This window comes from Ailuropoda melanoleuca, chromosome 6, assembly GCF_002007445.2.
Source record: "Ailuropoda melanoleuca isolate Jingjing chromosome 6, ASM200744v2, whole genome shotgun sequence".
Taxonomy (NCBI): domain Eukaryota; kingdom Metazoa; phylum Chordata; class Mammalia; order Carnivora; family Ursidae; genus Ailuropoda; species Ailuropoda melanoleuca.
The window spans coordinates 52,882,863-52,900,585 of NC_048223.1; the positions used below are offsets into that span (position 1 = coordinate 52,882,863).

Consider the following 17,723-nt stretch of genomic DNA (forward strand, 5'->3'; position numbering starts at 1 on the left):
CATCATGGGGCGCCTGGGCGGCTCAGTCATTAAGCGTCTGCCTTCGGCTCAGGGCGTGATCCCAGGGTCCTGGGATCGAACCCCACATCAGGCTCCTTGCTCAGCGGGAAGCCTGCTTCTTCCTCTCCCACTCCCCCTGCTTGTGTTCCTTCTCTCGCTGGCTGTCTCTCTCTCTGTCAAATAAATAAATAAAATCTTTAAAATAAATAAATAAAATGTATCATCATACCCATGGAGCTCTGAAAGCAAGGGACCTCCCGCCATAAGCAATTCCTTTCAATCAGAAGGTTTCTGACGCCTGCAAAATACATTTGCATGTTTGCAGCTGAAACTAAGTGAGCTAGAAAAGCAATGGACAAAACCCAGCAATTTTTTAACACCAGAATTTTGAAAAGCAAACCCATTTCAGATCGGAAATCCTTCAAACACTAGCAAATGAGAAGCTTTGCCAAATGCAGTGGTGCACAGCTTCTATTTCAGCCTGGACTAGAGCTGACAACCGTCTGGCTCAGCTGTGACCCCTCTCAGCTGCGCTGCAAGGGGCGAGAGGAAGAGAAAGGGAGAAGCATGCAGTCGCTGCTGCTGAGCAGAACCAGACAGGGCTGGATGCCGGAGCTTTCGCAGTGACGTCCCAGGCTTCCAGCACCCACGCAGCTGAGCAGGCTTAGGTCCTGTTTGTAAAGATTCTACCAATGTCCCTTGGCCTCCTGTCCAGTTTTTAAAAACCCTCACGGAAACCCCCCCTTATAATCCAACCCATGTATACTTCAGCCCATTTGCATTTACTCTGCTCCAAAAAACGAATAGAGGGCGACTCCCTGGCCTTTTTATAACTTGCCGAACATCATCTGTTTGCCCCAGGACTTAAGGTCCTTCCTCCTATGTTTAAAACCTAAAATGCAAATTCAAACAAAGATAATATGCTTCTACCAAACTGTCAAGGAATTTTGTCTGTTTGCTTTGCTTTCGTGGTGCTTTATTTTCACTGAAGAAGTGTTTTTGACCCTGGTGGGTTTGCTTTTGAGATCAGAACTCCCATAAACCATAATTGGAAGGTAAATTCTTACAACCTTGTAAGAAAGAAATTTGGACATGTGGGTCAAAAGCTTGAAATGTTCATGTCTACTGATGTAGTACGAAATTGATGGGGAAAATGTCTTTAAAAATAGTCAGAGGAAAATGTTGTATTCATGACACTCCATTGTGACACTCAGTGATGTGGGATTGGTTAGTTACATTGTGGAGTGTTCAAAAGTTGAATGTCTCCAATAATTATATCATGTTTTCTCATATATTTCTGAAATGAGCCTCAATGTATAAATTCCCTGAAGGACTTTTTTTTTTTTTTTTTGAGAGAGAGAGAGGAGGAGGAAGAGAGAGAATTTCAAGCAGGCTCCACTCCCAACAGGGAGCCCGATGCAGGGCTCGATCTCATGACCCTGAGATCATGACCTGAGCCGAAACCAAGAGTCAGATGCTTAATCTCCTGAGCCACGCCAGTCCCACCTCCCAAGGGATTTCTAACTGATCTGCCTACTGGACTAACTGACTCTCTCTGCTCCATCTCTAAGAAGCCTTGCTGGTGTCCAACTCACGCTACTCCTCTTTCTGCTTCTATTCCCTCTTGTTAAATTGTAGGCTTATCACCATTCAAATTGCTTCTGAGTCTTTATGCTCATTGGTGTTGTGATATTAATATGTAATTTAACTATTATATAAACCAATGCCATACAAATACGGAGAAAAGACAGATCTTATTTCTATGTACACTCATTTGATTGTTTGGAGGATTTCAGTCCGGGGGAGCTGCTAAAAGAATTGTTGATGAATGAGATGAGGTCAAAATAAATGGAAAAATCAGAAAACCCTTGAAAACTTGTCATACAAATTACTGGTATCTGTAAGGCTTTGTTTCCATCAAAAAAAAAAGGGAAAAAAGGAAAGAAGGGAGGGAGGGAGAAAGGGAAGGAGGCAGGGAAGAAGGAAGAGAAAGAAAAACAAGAAAGGAGGCATTTTGAATGTCACCTACCTGAGGAAGAATCTGGAATTCTTATTACTTTCTCCTATGCCACAAGACTGGCCAATAATTTCACGGTTATACTTCGTAAATTAAAATATTTATAGTATTTTTTTCAACGTTGCCCTACATGAACTAACATTTTTGACTAACTGATCAGAAAGTCCTCATCACATCACCTTATCCAGTCAGAACGGTTCTGTGGTACACCGCGTACATTACACACGCACACACGTGCATATTACGTGCACATATGCTCACATGTATACATGGGCGAACAAGCATAAGAATGCACCAAAGTGAGAACCGTGAATCTTTTCAGAGTGGTTGACGTATAGATGCTTTTTATACTTCCCTAACTTTTCCAAGTTCTCCATGTTAAGCATGTGTACTATTATAATCAGAAACAAATGTATTTTAAAATCTCATTTTCAAGAAAACAACCACTCAGGGACGCCTGGGTGGCTCAGTGGGTTAAGCGGTGACTCTTGGTTTCAGCTCAGGTCATGATCTCAGGGTCGTGGGATCGAGCCCCGCCTCGGGTTCCATGCTCAGCTGGGAGTCTGCTTGAGATTCTCTCTCCCTCTCTGCCCCGACACCCCCTCACACACACTCGCTCTTTCTTTAAATAAAAAAAAAAACTAATTAAAAAAGAAAAGAAAGCAACCACTCATTTTTGATGTTTTGATCAATTGTGTACATTGGAGGAGAGAAAACCCCGTGTCTACTGGCCTGCCTAGGCATTGTGCTAGTCTTATTCTGCAAGGTAATTCGTTAAAGGGGCCAATTTGTTTAGAAGCCAGTATCATACCCCTGGCGGGCCAACGAAATTGCACTATGGCTCGGTGTTCTTAAACATCGCTATGATGTTACACAGCTCCGACGCTCGGTGATGCTTGGTATTGGAATTTGGTTCTGGGTTTTCACAATTTATTTTGTTCTCTTGACAACTATCGTCTTCTTTGTTGCCTACTATATCGTACCTGTTTCAGTTTCATAATTTGCTTATGCAGTACTTCGTTTTCTTGGATAGAATGCTACGAGGATTAAGGAAGTGCTGTCCCCAGGAAAGAGCATCAATTATTTTTGCTGCACACGTGTGTGGGGCAGATTGGACTCGGCCTAGTCTTTTTAATTGGTTACGCTGTGAATAATGACAGCCCCCAGCAAGCCTTTCCTCTTAGATTTTCCTTCATATTTTCTGTCTCTTTCTTCTTCATCCTCCATCCCCTTGCCGTAATCCAGTTTTCTCCAAGGCACTTACCACCACTTGACAATCATACGTTGATCTAGGCTTGCCCTACTTCTTCCCTGGAAACATGAAGTCCTTGCAGACCTAGGCTTTGCCTTCCTTCTTGCAGGATCTCTGGCTCCTGGAAAGGAGCATTTAGTAAACACTTGTTAAGTAAATGAATTTTCAGGAGAAAGCATTGTTGTCTACTTATGCTTTGAACGCCTATGCAGTGACTCCCTTTATTTGACAAGTAAAGCAAATGCAAATATTATTTACAATCATGTGGATTGGGATAGCCCACCTGATAATAAATTTTGTTATAAATATGTTCATGCCTTCCCATCAAAACGCCCTCTGTCCTGTCCTGACAAAGGAATAGAAAGAGGAACGAATACAAACCTCTGCCTTCCTTGCAAAGAAAGTTGCTAGAGGCATTTCTTCCAGTGCATTCGGTCGTTCTAACCTTTTAAAAAGTATATACTCCCATTGGTAATCATCCTAAGTCTGTAGGCGTATTCTCTGAGTCACTGAGATTTTTGTCTTAGGACGCTTTCTGCCTGGTGACATGATTTTTAGAATCACCTTCTCTCCCGTCGTAATTATCTATCATTAGTCTGACAATCCTGACTCCCAGTCCCTTGTCATCCTGCACATATCCCACGCTGTTCCATGTCCTTGTCTTCCTCGAGTTCAATGCTTGCTCCGTTTTTCTCTTGGGCAGGCACACGGAAAGAGGGCGACTGCAAGTCTGAGAGGGGTGAATCAATATGTGTGCTCTGCCAGGAAGGGGTGGAGTACACGGAGGAGAAGCATTTTTCTGATAAATGCAGAAGATGCACACTTTGCGATGGAGAGCATGGTAAGTGTCTTAAAAAGCAATCAGAAAGACCAGTCATGGTACTCCATGTGGAACAACTTATGATACAATTTGAAATTGGGACCTAGTCTGGTGCTGTGTCGGCATAGAGGAAAGGGCAGGGTGGAGCTTGCTGGAGTGAAGCAGGACCAGGTACCAAGCTAATCACCCATCTAGACATTTGTGGGTCAAATCTAGGCATTTCTCCCGGAATGACTAAATGTGAACGTGGTGAACAGGGCTCATCAGCTGCTATCCAAATTGGCAGAAATTTTTTTTTCCTGCCCTGACTGGTGCACTGGTTACAGCCAGCAAGAGCTCAGAAGCCTCTGATATGAGGAAAGAGGAACTCAAGAGGTCGGTGGGATGCTCCCCCTCCCCCTCCTTTGGAGATCCACTTTGTCCTGATAATTCCAACTGGGGGCCTGAATTTCTATGAACGTGAGAGCCCAGATTCAAATACTCCCAGTTTCATTGGATATCAAGAAATGTCTGGACATAAAGCTTTTCTTGTCCCTATTCAGACCCTAATGGAATGTTTCTCAACCCTGGTGGTCCATTAGGATCACACAGGGAGCTATGAAAAATGTCAACATTTAGTTCCCACCTCAGAGCAATTAAATCAAAATCTCTGAGTGAGGGCTTTGGCGTTGGTCTGACTGACTAGGTCTGGAGTAGGGCCTGATATGCACTTCTTCTTCTTCTTTTTTTTTTTTAAGATTTGATTCATTTATTTGAGAGAGCAAGCATGAGCCGGAGGCAGGGGGCAAAGGGAGAAAGGAAAGCACTGAGCAGGGAGGCCAATGCAGGGCTCGATCGCAGAACCCTGAGATCACGACCCCAGCTGAAGTCAGAGGCTTCACCGACGGAGCCCCCCAGGCGCCCCTGACATTCTGCATTTCTAACAGGCTTCCAGCCGAGGTTGATGCTGGTGGTCCACAAGCCACACCCAAGCAGCCAGGTGCTCTCGAGGCACGGGGGAGCTCTTTAAGCAAAAGTGGGGTCGTGTTGGTTGCTGAACTGTCTGTCCACTTAAAACTCTTCTGGGTCGCCTGTTTTGCACGCGCACGCTACCCGTGCTGCAAAAGGTGTCTGACTTAAGCGGTAGATGTCAAAATCTCTTGCAGCCCCTGCTCCCCAGCTGCTATAATTCATAGTCTGCAAACTGGTTTTCTAGGCTTGGAAGTGGAAAAAAACTGTACCCGGACCCAGAATACCAAGTGCAGGTGTAAACCAAACTTTTTTTGTAACGTCTCTGAATGCGGACACTGTACCCCGTGCACCACGTAAGTGTTCACCTTTCTTCGATCAAGAGGCTAGATACACCTGGACAGACCGTGTCTTCCTCGGGCAGCAGCACTGGCTGAGAGTCAAGAATGGGGGTTCTAGTCTTGCTTTGCCTCCAAGCCACTACATAACTGTCCATTCGTTCAAACGTCCAGTCTCCAAACGTTTATTGAACACCCCTAAGTGCTTGATACCGTGCACGCTGCCTTAGCTAGCAAGTGTTAAAAGCGAGCCGCGTTCCTGGCATCAAAGCTCTCAGGCAAGAGGCAGAGAGAGTCAAGAAAAGCAATGGTTATGGGGTCAAGCACCAGAAGAGACGTGTGCTCAAGCTGTTACAAGTTCTATGGAGAGCATTCCAGCTCTGCCTGAAGGGTGGGTGAAGATAGGACACACAGTGGGAGTCTTGAGAGAGGAAAGGTGTGTGCACATGGGCAGGACATCTCAGGCAGTGGGTAGCATCTGCAGACAGACTGACGGCCACTCCAGAGAGCAGAGTACCTGGCCACAGCCTAGTGAGAAGGACCCAGGGCCAGATCATGAAAGGCCTTGGCTTTCATGCAAAAGAGCTCGATTTGGACCCAAAGTTAGAAAACCTGATTGTGCATTTCACTTAATCTTTTATTATTATTATTATTATTATTATTATATTATTATGTTATGTTATGTTAGTCACCATACAGAACATCATTAGTTTTTGATATAGTGCTCCATGATTCATTGTTTGCGTATAACACCCAGTGCTCCACGCAATACGTGCCCTCCTTACTACCCATCACCGGCCTATCCCAATCCCCCACCCACCTCCCTTCTGAAGCCCTCAGTTTGTTTCCCAGAGTCCATAGTCTCTCATGATTCGTTTCCCCCTCTGTTTACCCCCCCCTTCATTCTTCTCTTTCTTCTCCTACCGATCTTCCTGCTATTTCTTATGTTCCACAAATGAGTGAGACCATGTAATAATTGTCTTTCTCTGCTTGCCTCATTTCACTTAGCATGATCCCCTCCAGTTCCATCCATGTTGATGCAAATGTTGGGTGATCGTTCTTTCTGATGGCTGGGTAATATTCCATTGTATATCTGGACCACATCTTCTTTACCCATTCATCTGTTGAAGGGCATCTCGGCTCCTTCCACAGTTTGGCTATTGTGGACAATGCTGCTATGAACATTGGGGTGTGTATGGCCCTTCTCTTCACTACGTCTGTGTCTTTGGGGTAAATACCCAGTAGTGCAATTGCTGGGTCCTAGGGTAGCTGTATTTTTAACATCTCGAGGAACCTCCACACTGTTTTCCAGAGTGGCTGTACCAACTTGCATTCCCACCAACAATGTAGGAGGGATCCCCTTTCTCCACATCCTCTCCAGCATTTGTTGTTTCTCGCCTTGTCAATTTTTGCCATTCTAACTGGCGTAAGGTGGTATCTCAGTGTGGTTTCAATCTGAATTTCCCTGATGGCTAATGATTTTGAACATTTTTTCGTGTGTCTATTAGCCATTTGTATGTCTTCATTGGAAAAGTGTCTGTTCGTATCTTCTGCCCATTTTTTTGATTTGATTATTTGTTTCTCATGTATTGAGTTTGAGAAGTTCTTTGTAGATCTTGGATACCAGCCCTTTATCTGTAGTGTCATTTGCAAATATCTTCTCCAATTCCGTGGGCTGCCTCTTAGTTTTGTTGACTGTTTCCTTTGCTGTGCAGAAGCTTTTTATCTTGATCTTCTGATTAACTGGGTGATTTTGAGCAGGTCACTGAACCCTTCTGAGCATCCATCCGTTCCCTCACTCATGGGAAGCAAACAGTATTCATATCTCCTATCCACCTCATTTCTGTGAAGCTCAGACTGGGTGATATGTGTTGTAAAGTAGCTTGTGCTCCGTAAGATACTGTGTGGTACCAATATAAACATTCAGGATTATATTCATGTGCCTTCCCTAAACTTGTATTTCACCTTGGGAAACTTTCAGGAGTTCACCTAGTTGACTTGAGAAGTAGGGACATGATGCCTTCTGTCTCTTATTGACTAGAAATTTAAAATTATGTGCAGTTAACCTATTCTCTCCCTTCTAGCTCCCACCCCCCACCCCATGGCTGAGAGTGACTCATGATGACAGCATAAGTAGGGACTGCAGGGGAGGGACTAATGTGCTAAAATAATAATAATAAACATTGACCATTAAACAACATGTGTCTGAACTGTGTGGGTCCATTTCTATGCGGTTTCTTTCATCAAGTACAGTACAGCACTGTCAATGTATTTTCTCTTCCTTATGATTTTAATTTTTTAATTTTAATTTTTTAAAAGATTTTATTTATTTATTTGACAGAGAGAGAGACAGCCAGCGAGAGAGGGAACACAAGCAGGGCAAGTGGGAGAGGAAGAACAGGCTTCCAGCAGAGCAGGGAGCCCAATGTGGGGCTCCCTCCCAGGACCCTGGGATCACGCCCTGAGCCGAAGGCAGATGCTTAACTACTGAGCCACCAAGGCTCCCCTTTATTTTTATTTTTTAAAGAGAGAGAGAGAGAGCATGAGCAGGGTGGGGAGGATAGGGGCAGAGTGAGAGGGAGGGAGAATCCCAAGCAGGCTCCATGCCCAGTGCAGAGCCCAACATAGGGCTCCATCTCATGACGCTGAGATCATGACCTGAGCTGAAATCAAGAGTCAGATGCTCAACCCACTAAGCCACCCATGTACCCCTTCCTTATGATTTTTAAGTAACATTTTCCTTTCTCTAGCTTACTTCATTGAAAGAATACAGTATAGAATGCATGTAATATACAGAACGTGTTAATTGACCATTTGTGTTATCAGGAAGCCTTCCGGTCAACAGTATGCTATTAGTAGTCAAGTTTTGAGGAAGTCAACCCCCACATTGTTCAAGGGACCACTGTAATAATAGTTCTAAATACCTCATAGTCTCAATTTAATTTTCTTCTCACCATAACCCTCCTTGTTATTGTAATGTAATCTCCTTGTTATTGATGAGGAAACAGGCTCGCAGTCGTTAAGTGACGTACCCAAGCTCACGGGGTTAGGGAGTGGGCTAAACCAGGCTATCATTTAGACAAGCTGACAGTCTGACTGTCTGAAGGAAACCCCAGGATTCTCCTCCTGAGTGTCCTGATCTCCACCTGATGCTGAGAGGGGAAACCTCGGAGGGCGGGCTGGGTAAGCTTTCTAAGCAGTATCATGGGCAGGGGCTGCTGTCCATTCATTTAATTGGTCAGTGGGAGTGTTTTGAAATAGCTTTGGGCAGTTTATGATTTTAAGAGTGTAGTTTACTACCAATCTCAAATCTTTGTCTGTTTCATCCTTTTTCCTATTTGTCAATATTTTATTACTTTCCTTTAACTCTTGGTATTTTATGTTTTTAAAGATTTTATTTATTCATTTGAGAGAGGGAGAGACAGTATGAGCAGGGGGAGGGGCAGAGGGAGAAGGACAAGCAGACTCCGTGCTGAGCAGGGAGCCCGATGTGGGCCGCGATCCCCATGATGTGGGATCATGACCTGAGCTGAGGGCAGAAGCTTCACCAACTGAGCCACCCAGGCACCCCAACTCTTGGTATTTTAAAACGAACGTAGTTACTCTTTAGGATACTTCTCATCCAAACATCCAAATTATGTTATGAATTTGTACCAACTTTAGATGCTAATCTAGCAATATTTGAGGGATGATGTTTGCCGGAGACGCAAAGATGAATGAAATGGCCCTAGTTTTAGAATGTGTCATTGCAGATGATCAAGGAGTCAGTCCACCAGGCTTTTTGAATTTCCTCTGTATTTTATTAAAGATTTTATTTATTTATTTTGAGAGAGAGAGAGGAAGACACACACACACACACACACACACACACACACACAGACGTGCGTGTGGTGGGGGGAGGGGCAGGGGCAGAGGAAGAGAGATTCCCAAGCAGACTCCACGCTGACTGCAGGAGCCCGATGTGGGGCTTGATCTCACAACCCCGAGATCATGACCTGAGCCAAAACCAAGAGCTGAACGCTTAAGCGAATGAGAGGCACCCTTGTTAGTGTTTTGTTTTTTGTGTGTGTGTGTTTTTTTTTAGGTGTGAACACGGAATCCTTGAGAGTTGCACACCAACCAGCAATACCAAATGCAAAGAAGGTTATTATTTCTTTTTATGATGACAATCTCCCTTCTCTCATCCCTACTGTAAAATACGAAGAAAAGCCAATCCCTTTTGATTCTTTGAGAGTACTCTGTTTAATCTTAAAGATTGCTTATTTTCACATTCAATGTTCAATGTTTCTACCTACAGGATCCAGCTCCAAATTTCTGTGGTTTTGTGTCCTAATCCCGATTCTTATAGCTGCACTAATATGTTGGTGTAAGTTCTTACTTTGTTCAAACAACTGCAGATTGAAATAATTTGGGAAGTAGCTATTCACAAGAATTCCCCTCTGTCTCCTACCCATACGAATGCTCCTGCCAGGTAGGTACTTCTGTTATATTGTTAAATTCCCGCCACGAAATGCCCCCCTGAGAGCGGATAAGAACTAGATAATATCACCCGTCGGCTACTGTTTTTGAGCAATCATTCTGGGGCTCGGAACGGATATTCCCATCCTCCTTATGAACAAGGGTATGTTTTCACCCCGGCAGCAGCCGAGCTGGTCAGGAATCAGATGGAATCCTTGACTGCTCGTTGAGATGGCCCCATAAAGAGCACGAGGAGCAAGGATCTTCCCGGGAAAGATTGCAGAGAACACTTGATAAATTTGTCCTCTCTGGGCCTCCCTCTCCCTTGTTCAGACTCCATGGTTTTTGTGTTTTTATTATTATTTCTCCACCTTAACTTAAAATACTGTGGCAATGAAATCTATGCTAGAGTTACTTAGCAAAGTCAACAGGTAAGCCCAAATTGGCCATCATCATGATGACCATAGAAAAATCCCTTGAAATCTATGGTCATGATGACCATAGAAAAATCCCTTGAAATCACTCCTAAAACACAGAGGGGTGTCAAGTTTTAATAACTCGGAGGCATCTAATTTTTCCTTCTCCGTTGGAACCCATCACTGTTTCTCCAGGTCAGGTGAAGATAAAGAGGTCACTTTGCCTTTGGAAGCTAAAAACACTCAGTGCTTAAACACGATCATTGTGCTTGGAGATGTGTCCACTCCTTTCTTTCATTTCATACTGACTTCAAGGCACACACGCACTGAGTGTGTGCACTATAGGGATTTGTATGTACTTGTATGTACTGGGCCTTCAATGCCAACTTTTCGTATCCTTTGGCTTCTGCGTCCCGCCACAGGCACGTCCCCCAATTCCATTCTGGTGACAGGGACTAGTGGTGGCCAAATGATAAATCAAAAGCCAGCTTCATGCTATAGGCCCGTGTGTGATCACGGGATGGCTCTGTCAAAATGTGACCTATCTCTAGAACACTTGACCTCGCGGGGTGGGATTTCTTAGGGTGTTGGTCACTTTAAGTTTCAGCGAATTTCTCCTTCCTTCTCCCACTTAGTTCGAGAGTCTGTTCTCACGGGCTTCCTACCAGGCTGAGATGTGAGTCTGACAGAAATGTCTTTGATCTTCCAGGGATGTTAAGACGGCGCAGGAAGAAAAGCCATGAAGTCCGTCGATCCACAGGCTCAGCCACTGTAGGTGTTGAAACATGCATCCGCTTCCTTAAGAAAACGGAGAGAGTCATGATTCAGCTTTGTATTTGCTCCTTACTTTCAAACAAACATTTATCTTGAATGCGTGTGCATGGGTTAGAGGGACATCAAGAACGGATGAAGATTTGGTGCCCAGTTTAGAGGACATTCCTACACAAAGTGCATGAGAGTCAATTAACAAAGAGCAGGAGAGTGCTAAGCTAAGACTCCTTAGTTTCTGGCAAGCCTGGAATTTTGCAGAATAAAAATTTGATGGGGAAAAGAATCCTTAATCACATCATCTAGCTAATCTTATACATCAAGCTACTGATTGTACGTCCTTCAGTATTAAGGAAGAATTAGACAATTACATTTAGAATATTATAAATATATTTTTATTTATCTTGCTCCTTCCCTCCGTTTTTTTGTCTCCCCCAGGAAATGATGCCAATAAATTTTGCAGGTAAGGCTTCTATCATTCTGTTTCACGGAGATGGCTTCCTTGGGAGTTAACAGGCCAATTTCAGAGTAAAATAATGTTGCTAATTTCGGTGACTTCTTGTGGGGTCTCTTCCTCGAGCTTATAGCTCATTGGGCTCACCATTAAGGGTTTAGCAGACAGTGTGTTTGAATGTATAACTAATACTCAGAGTTAAAAATAAATGGGATAGCAATCGGAGACAGGAGAATTTTCCTTCACAAACAGGTGTATTATAGAACTCCTGCTTAAATTGATTTAGGGCACTGGGTGTTATACGCAACTAATGAATCATCGAACTTTACATCAAAAACCAGGGATGTACTATAAGGTGATTAACATAATATAATAAAAATATTATTATGGAAAAATAAAAAATAAAAAAAATTTTAGAAAAGGGGAAAAAAATAAATTGATTTAGGGGCTGAATAAGCTGAATTGTAGGCGTGGTTAATCCTGGTGTATTCTTGGCTCTGGTGTATTACGTGATTCCATTCAGTCGTGCTGCTCTCTGCCTGTGAGTCAGAGAGAAGATCCTAAAGTCTTTGCCTGCCTTTTAGGTTTGTGGGTCACTAATCATCAGATCCATAAAGAACATTAGAGGTGATCTTTTCCAACCCTCTTATGTTATAGCTGAGAAAAGAAGATAGAGAGATGTCATATGTCTTGCTCACGTCATAGAGCAAAGTACTGGGGACTCAGGAGGGGCTGGGATTAAAGCTCAGGGGCAGGGGAGGATTCTGTTTTCATTTTCCCCTGACCAGTTCTTCCAATCTCTAGGACTGAACCAGTATTCTTAATACTATTAGAAGAGAAATAAACATGGTTTTCAATAATGCGAATTCCATTCAGAAAAACAAATTTTCAGAGACTGTCCTCTATTTTTCAGACATCGACCTGAGTAAATATATCACTAGTGTTTCTGAACAAATGACAATAACTCAAGTCAGAGAATTTGTTCGGAAGAATGGTATCAACGAAGCCAAGATAGATGAGATCAAGAATGACAATCTCCAAGACACAGCGGAACAGAAAGTCCAGTTGCTCCGTAATTGGTATCAACTCCACGGGAAGAAAGATGCATATTGCAATTTAATTAGAGGCCTCAGAAAAGCCAATTTTTGTGCACTAGCAGAGAGAATTGAAGAAATGATCCAGAGGGACATTACTAGCTAACTTGAAAATGGAAACTTCAAACATGAAAATAGAAGACAAAGCTTGGCCAAAAGTGGAAAACAACTCGCTCCGTCCTGAGTATATACGAGTCAATAGAAAGAAAAAGTAGTGTTTGAATAAGTTCTGACCAGCTGTGGACCATAAACGTTGCTTGGCTTTTTACAGGGTGTGCATTTCATCTGTTAGATGTGTAGAGCTAATCTGTTTACAGGTTCTGAAGGTCTCAGGAGTCTGACCTCAAGGATGCCGGGAAGACAGACAGGGTTAAAAGTAAAAGCAATGTCGCAGTATGTGTGCAAGTTGCGTGCAAAGGACAAAAGACAAGGAGCATGCTCTAGTGTCTAAGAGAGGTTGCGGGCAGGAGCGGAATCGGCGTCTGGGAATGCAAATGTCTCCCCGCAGGTCGACTCCATTCCATGAGTCAACAGAAGCTGCGACTTTTTGTTGCAATGTCACAATCACTGGCAAGGCTACTTGGTTTCTGCATGACCTCTCCAGCTCCACGATGACTCCAGAGACTGCACGATGTCTGTGAATTTCGCAACTCCCAGAGGAGAGGATCCGAGGCAAGCTCGCGTGTACATCTGAGTGCAGAATTTGATAAGGGTCTATCTCAAAGATCTTTGCAAATATCGTTGGCATTTCCGTGTGAAATATTTCAATTTTGAATTCACGCAGGAAAGCAGACTGACTTACAAGGCTTGGATGTTTTCTACTCGGATGCCATTTTACTGGATTGGGATAATCCACTTATTTCTCAGGAAAGTCTTACTGGGGCTTTGTTGCCTCCCCGTTCTCTCTCTAGTATGTCTCTTGATTGTACATCTTCACACCCAGAACTGCTGCCTAGCAAACACATAATGATCCCCTAAAAGCCAGGGCTGCCTGTAGAAACCTCTAGCCTGTTTTGGAGAGACTACTGCTCTTTCAGAAGGTGGCTCTGTGGCATATCGGGAGCCCAGCATCCCACCGAAGTTGACAATGTAGACTCTTATTTTGTCCTGTTCTTCCCAAAATGCTCAGTCACCCCCCATGTGACCTCTGTCACTACAAGGGCAGCTCATACATAGCAAGGGTGAAGTCATCTCCAGGCTTTAGGGACGCCCTTGTTACTCCCTGTCGCTTCTGACACAAACAAGCCCCTCTCCCCTCTGCTCCTTCCTCCCCTTTTCCATTTAAACACGTCTAAAAGTTTGTATTAAATAGGAATCTTAATAAATACTATTTTATTTATATGGATATAAATGGAAGACAGGTACAAACAAAAAAGGCAGATATTTAGAACCACCTAATGGGCCTCCATCGATGGAAGGTATTTTTTCCTTATGTTTGGAAATATAAAATATTTCATAAAAATCACATTTTGGGCATTTCTGGTTATCTCTTTTCTGGTGGGGCCTTGCTTTTTGTTTTTGTTTCCCTGTCCTCTAACTGTTGCTAAATGTAACCCGGTTATGAATCTCTGATTCTCTCTTGGGTCTCTCAGAAAGTACTTCCTTTCTAAATCCCTCTTAGTAGTTACTTAATTCCCTCCGTAGGATGTTACTGCCAAGAACACCTCTCCCAAACAGCACACAATTATTTGTTATTTGATATGTTACAACAGGATTATATGTCAGGCACTGAACGTGGGTAAGAAAGTAAATATTTCAAAGGGTAGGTTTTATTGGTAAGAAAGCTAAATGGAGATTTTGAAAAATGCTCTTTCCTGCATACTTTCCATTCTGGCTACTTTGTGACCACTGGACTACCCCCCCTTTTTAAATTTGATTTTTTAAAAATACTTTATGTATTTGAGAGAGGAAGAGCAGGAACAAGGGCAGAGACAGAGGGACAGGGACAAGCAGACACCCGTTCAGTGGGGAGCCTTTCCTGTGGCTCGATCCCAGGACCCTGAGATCATGACCTGAGCCAAAGTCAGACGCTTAACTGACTGAGCCAGCCAGGTGCCCCAAATTTAATTTTAATAATATATTCTGTTTAACCCATTATTCCCGAAGTATTCTCATTTGAAGATGTAATCAATATAAAAACTACTAATGAGATAGTTTACATTCATTTTTTTCATACGAAAGTCTTCCAAATCTGGTCTGTACTTTATTTATACTTAAAGGCACATCTTGGTTTGGACTAGCCAACGTTTAAAGGGTTCAGTAGCCACGTATGGCTAGTGCTGCTGTTTCACGTAGCTCAGGTCATGTCTCCGTGAGGGTAGGTCGAAAAGCCCTGGACCCCCTGGCTGGTTTAGCCCTGCTACTCCCCGGTCTGTTCAGCAGGGTCTCTTCATTTTGATTGGTTGGAACGTTGACATCTTCCATCCCTATGTCAGTTTTAAGAATTATGCTGTTTACAGTGCCTGGGAGTTGGTCTTTGCCCAGCTCTTGGAGACTTCGCCCTGCACGTGCACACGGTGATTGGCTCAAGACGCCAGAGAACCACTGTTCTGATCTCTGGAGCTCCTGTTTCTGGGGAGCTCCCTTCTCTCCAGAACTCTGTACTGCAAAGCCTGGAGCCTCAGCCTTCCGAGCTCCAGTCTCTGCTCCTCAACTCACAGTGATGACTGTGCCCTGCTTAGGGTGTCCCCGTGGGCTGGAAAGTGCCCCTGGGCAGAAAGTCTCAGTGCTCATAGGACACACCTCATTGGCTTCTCTCCCCTGAGAGATCACAGTGTGGGCCACCTGTTGTCCAGTTTTCTAGTTGTAGACAGCGGAAAAGCAAGTCTGGTCCTCATTATCCTTCATGGCCAGAAGCAGAAGCCTTACTTTGCAAGGTGAAGCCCAGGTAGAGAACATCGCGTGCCCACTCAGTGCGTCCCAGCCAAGAACGCTGGGTTCCTTGGGGAGAGAGGGGGAAGCTGGAAAGGTCTTTGGTGTTGGTGTGAGGGCTCTTTCCCCCAGGATTTCACCCGACCATGACTGCTCACACATCCATAATCACCTGAGCCATGTTTCCTCCTTCTGGTGAACCCAGCCTGGTCCTCTCTGTGGCGGGCGTCCTGGGCAGGAGTGTCAGTCACGTGCTGCGGAGAACAGGTTTTGGAGAAGGAGAGGTCAGACCGTGGGGAGAGCCTTGCTTACTCCGTGATGATCTGGGGCACACATGTGGTTCTCCCACGTCTGCTCGCATCAGACGCTTTTTTGCTGTGGAACCATCACGTTTCTGCACAACCATCTGGATAAGGCATATGGTCAATGCCATCTGGAGAATTTTCCGCCCTCACTCCCAAGTGGTGATTTATCTGGTGATAGAATTTTATCCTAGGGCACCTGCAGTTTTCGCTCCGCACTTTGAAAATACTAACTTACTGTCTTCTTACATCTGTGGCTGCCGAGGAGATGTCCTCTGCGGGTCTAAACATCACTCCTCCATAGGCAAGCTTTATTTTTTAATTCTGAGAACTTTCAAAGCTTCCCCTGCCCTTGTCCTTGGCTTTCTGAAGTCTCACTTCTATGAGTTTCAATGTGGACTTATCTTCACGTGAGGAAATTTTCCATCAGAAAGAGAAGTCTGAAATGTTTCGTCATTTCTAGAAAATTCCCAGCTCTTTTCTCCTTCAGAAGGATTTCTTCTGAAACTCTTCACGTCCTCTGGTGAAGTTTCTTGAGTTACTCTTCACGTCTCTTCATTTTTATGTTGATCTTTTAATATAATTGTCTCTCTAGGTTTTATTTTGGGGAATTCCTCACTGCTCTTTCCCAGTTAACTTTTTTTCATAGTAAGACTAGAATGTTCTACTCGCTGAAGTATGTTTTTTGTTGTCTCTGCTTTTTATCCTGAATATTTCCGGTCATTTCACATTTCCCGTTGTTCTATTTCTGCTTTTCTTCATGGACAGTTTATTATAGTTTAACAGATCTTATCGTACTATTTATGTCTTTGGGGATCTTACACATCGTCATTTCAAAGTCCTTTTTACGTGTGCTTTGTTATCTCCACTTTAACTGTGCTGATATCATCCGTGCTGCTTTTGCAGGTTGGCTTTTCCCGTGTCATTTTCTTCCTGCATTTTTGAACTTTGTAGGTTCACGCTGAATGACAGATTCCTCCCCCCCCCCCATTTCTCTGCATTCACCTTTACCTCTCCCTGTCTAGTAGTCTGTGGCTTCTTTAACCAGGCCTATCAGCATCCCCAGGGCTGGGCCAGGATTTCTAGAGCTGTTTGGGGAACCACACCCCTTGGTGACCCTGGGGCTGTTGCAGGTTCACTCATGAACCTGGGGGTGGCTTGGCTCAGCCAGTTGTCATGGGGTTTTCAGATGTGCCCAGGTCACCATCTTGCAGGGAAGCCTTGATCTCACGCTTTAGCTTGACTTTGCCTTTTATTTTCCTTCTTAAATGGTTTCTATATTGTTGCTGTTTGTTCAGATGGGGAGGGAGTGGCCCCCAAGAAATGAACTTCCATTTCTGTAGTAATTATAAGGCCTCGTGTTTGTCACTAGAAGATCAGAAACAATGTCCTGTTTTGTTTTAATTTCTGAGTTACATTTGTAACTCGGGTCAATTTCAGTCCTATAGGACCCTTTGGCAAGAATCAGGAGAACAGAAAGAGGTGGTGGGGTTTTGGGGTGGACCGGAGTGTTACTATAGTGATGAATCAAGAGTCATACCGATCTAGAATTAAATACTGAGTTTCTCTGTAATGGTAGAAACAAATGCTTTAATCTCTTTGAGCCTTACTTTCCCCACCTATAAAATTGGAAAAAAGTTTCAACATTTTTGAGTTTTATGAGGACTAAATAAAGTGTGTATGTAGTATGTACCACAGCGCCTGGCTCTGTACCTTGAAAGATGGTAATAAAAAACCCACTTCAGATGCTTAAATAAGCAAAATATAAATTGATTGGCACATGTTTCTGGAGGCTTGAAGATATTACTGGGTGTTACCACGGGGGGGGGGGGAATTACTTTGCTCAGATACTGCTGACCTGGCATTTTTTAAGTAGAAGAAAACAGTTTATTATGAAAGCAAGTGCATGTAAGGGCCTCCTGGAAGTTTTGCTGCCAGCTTTAAAGTCCTATGTTTCGTTTCTAGTCACCAAACTAAGCTTCAGG

The 17,723-nt window shown here is 43.7% G+C and overlaps 1 protein-coding gene across 1 annotated transcript in view; it reads left to right on the forward strand.

The window, feature by feature from the left end:
* The window catches only part of FAS (Fas cell surface death receptor), a 29,661-nt gene extending 12,169 nt beyond the window's left edge, over positions 1 to 17,492 (forward strand). Inside the window, exons 3-9 of the mRNA XM_034662402.1 lie at positions 3,973 to 4,110; positions 5,285 to 5,393; positions 9,460 to 9,518; positions 9,673 to 9,741; positions 10,959 to 11,020; positions 11,456 to 11,480; positions 12,385 to 17,492. Of these exons, the coding sequence (XP_034518293.1) occupies positions 3,973 to 4,110; positions 5,285 to 5,393; positions 9,460 to 9,518; positions 9,673 to 9,741; positions 10,959 to 11,020; positions 11,456 to 11,480; positions 12,385 to 12,671 (749 nt within the window). The 3' untranslated portion in view covers positions 12,672 to 17,492. The remainder of the gene's footprint in view (positions 1 to 3,972; positions 4,111 to 5,284; positions 5,394 to 9,459; positions 9,519 to 9,672; positions 9,742 to 10,958; positions 11,021 to 11,455; positions 11,481 to 12,384) is intronic.
* Positions 17,493 to 17,723: the final 231 nt, after the last annotated feature.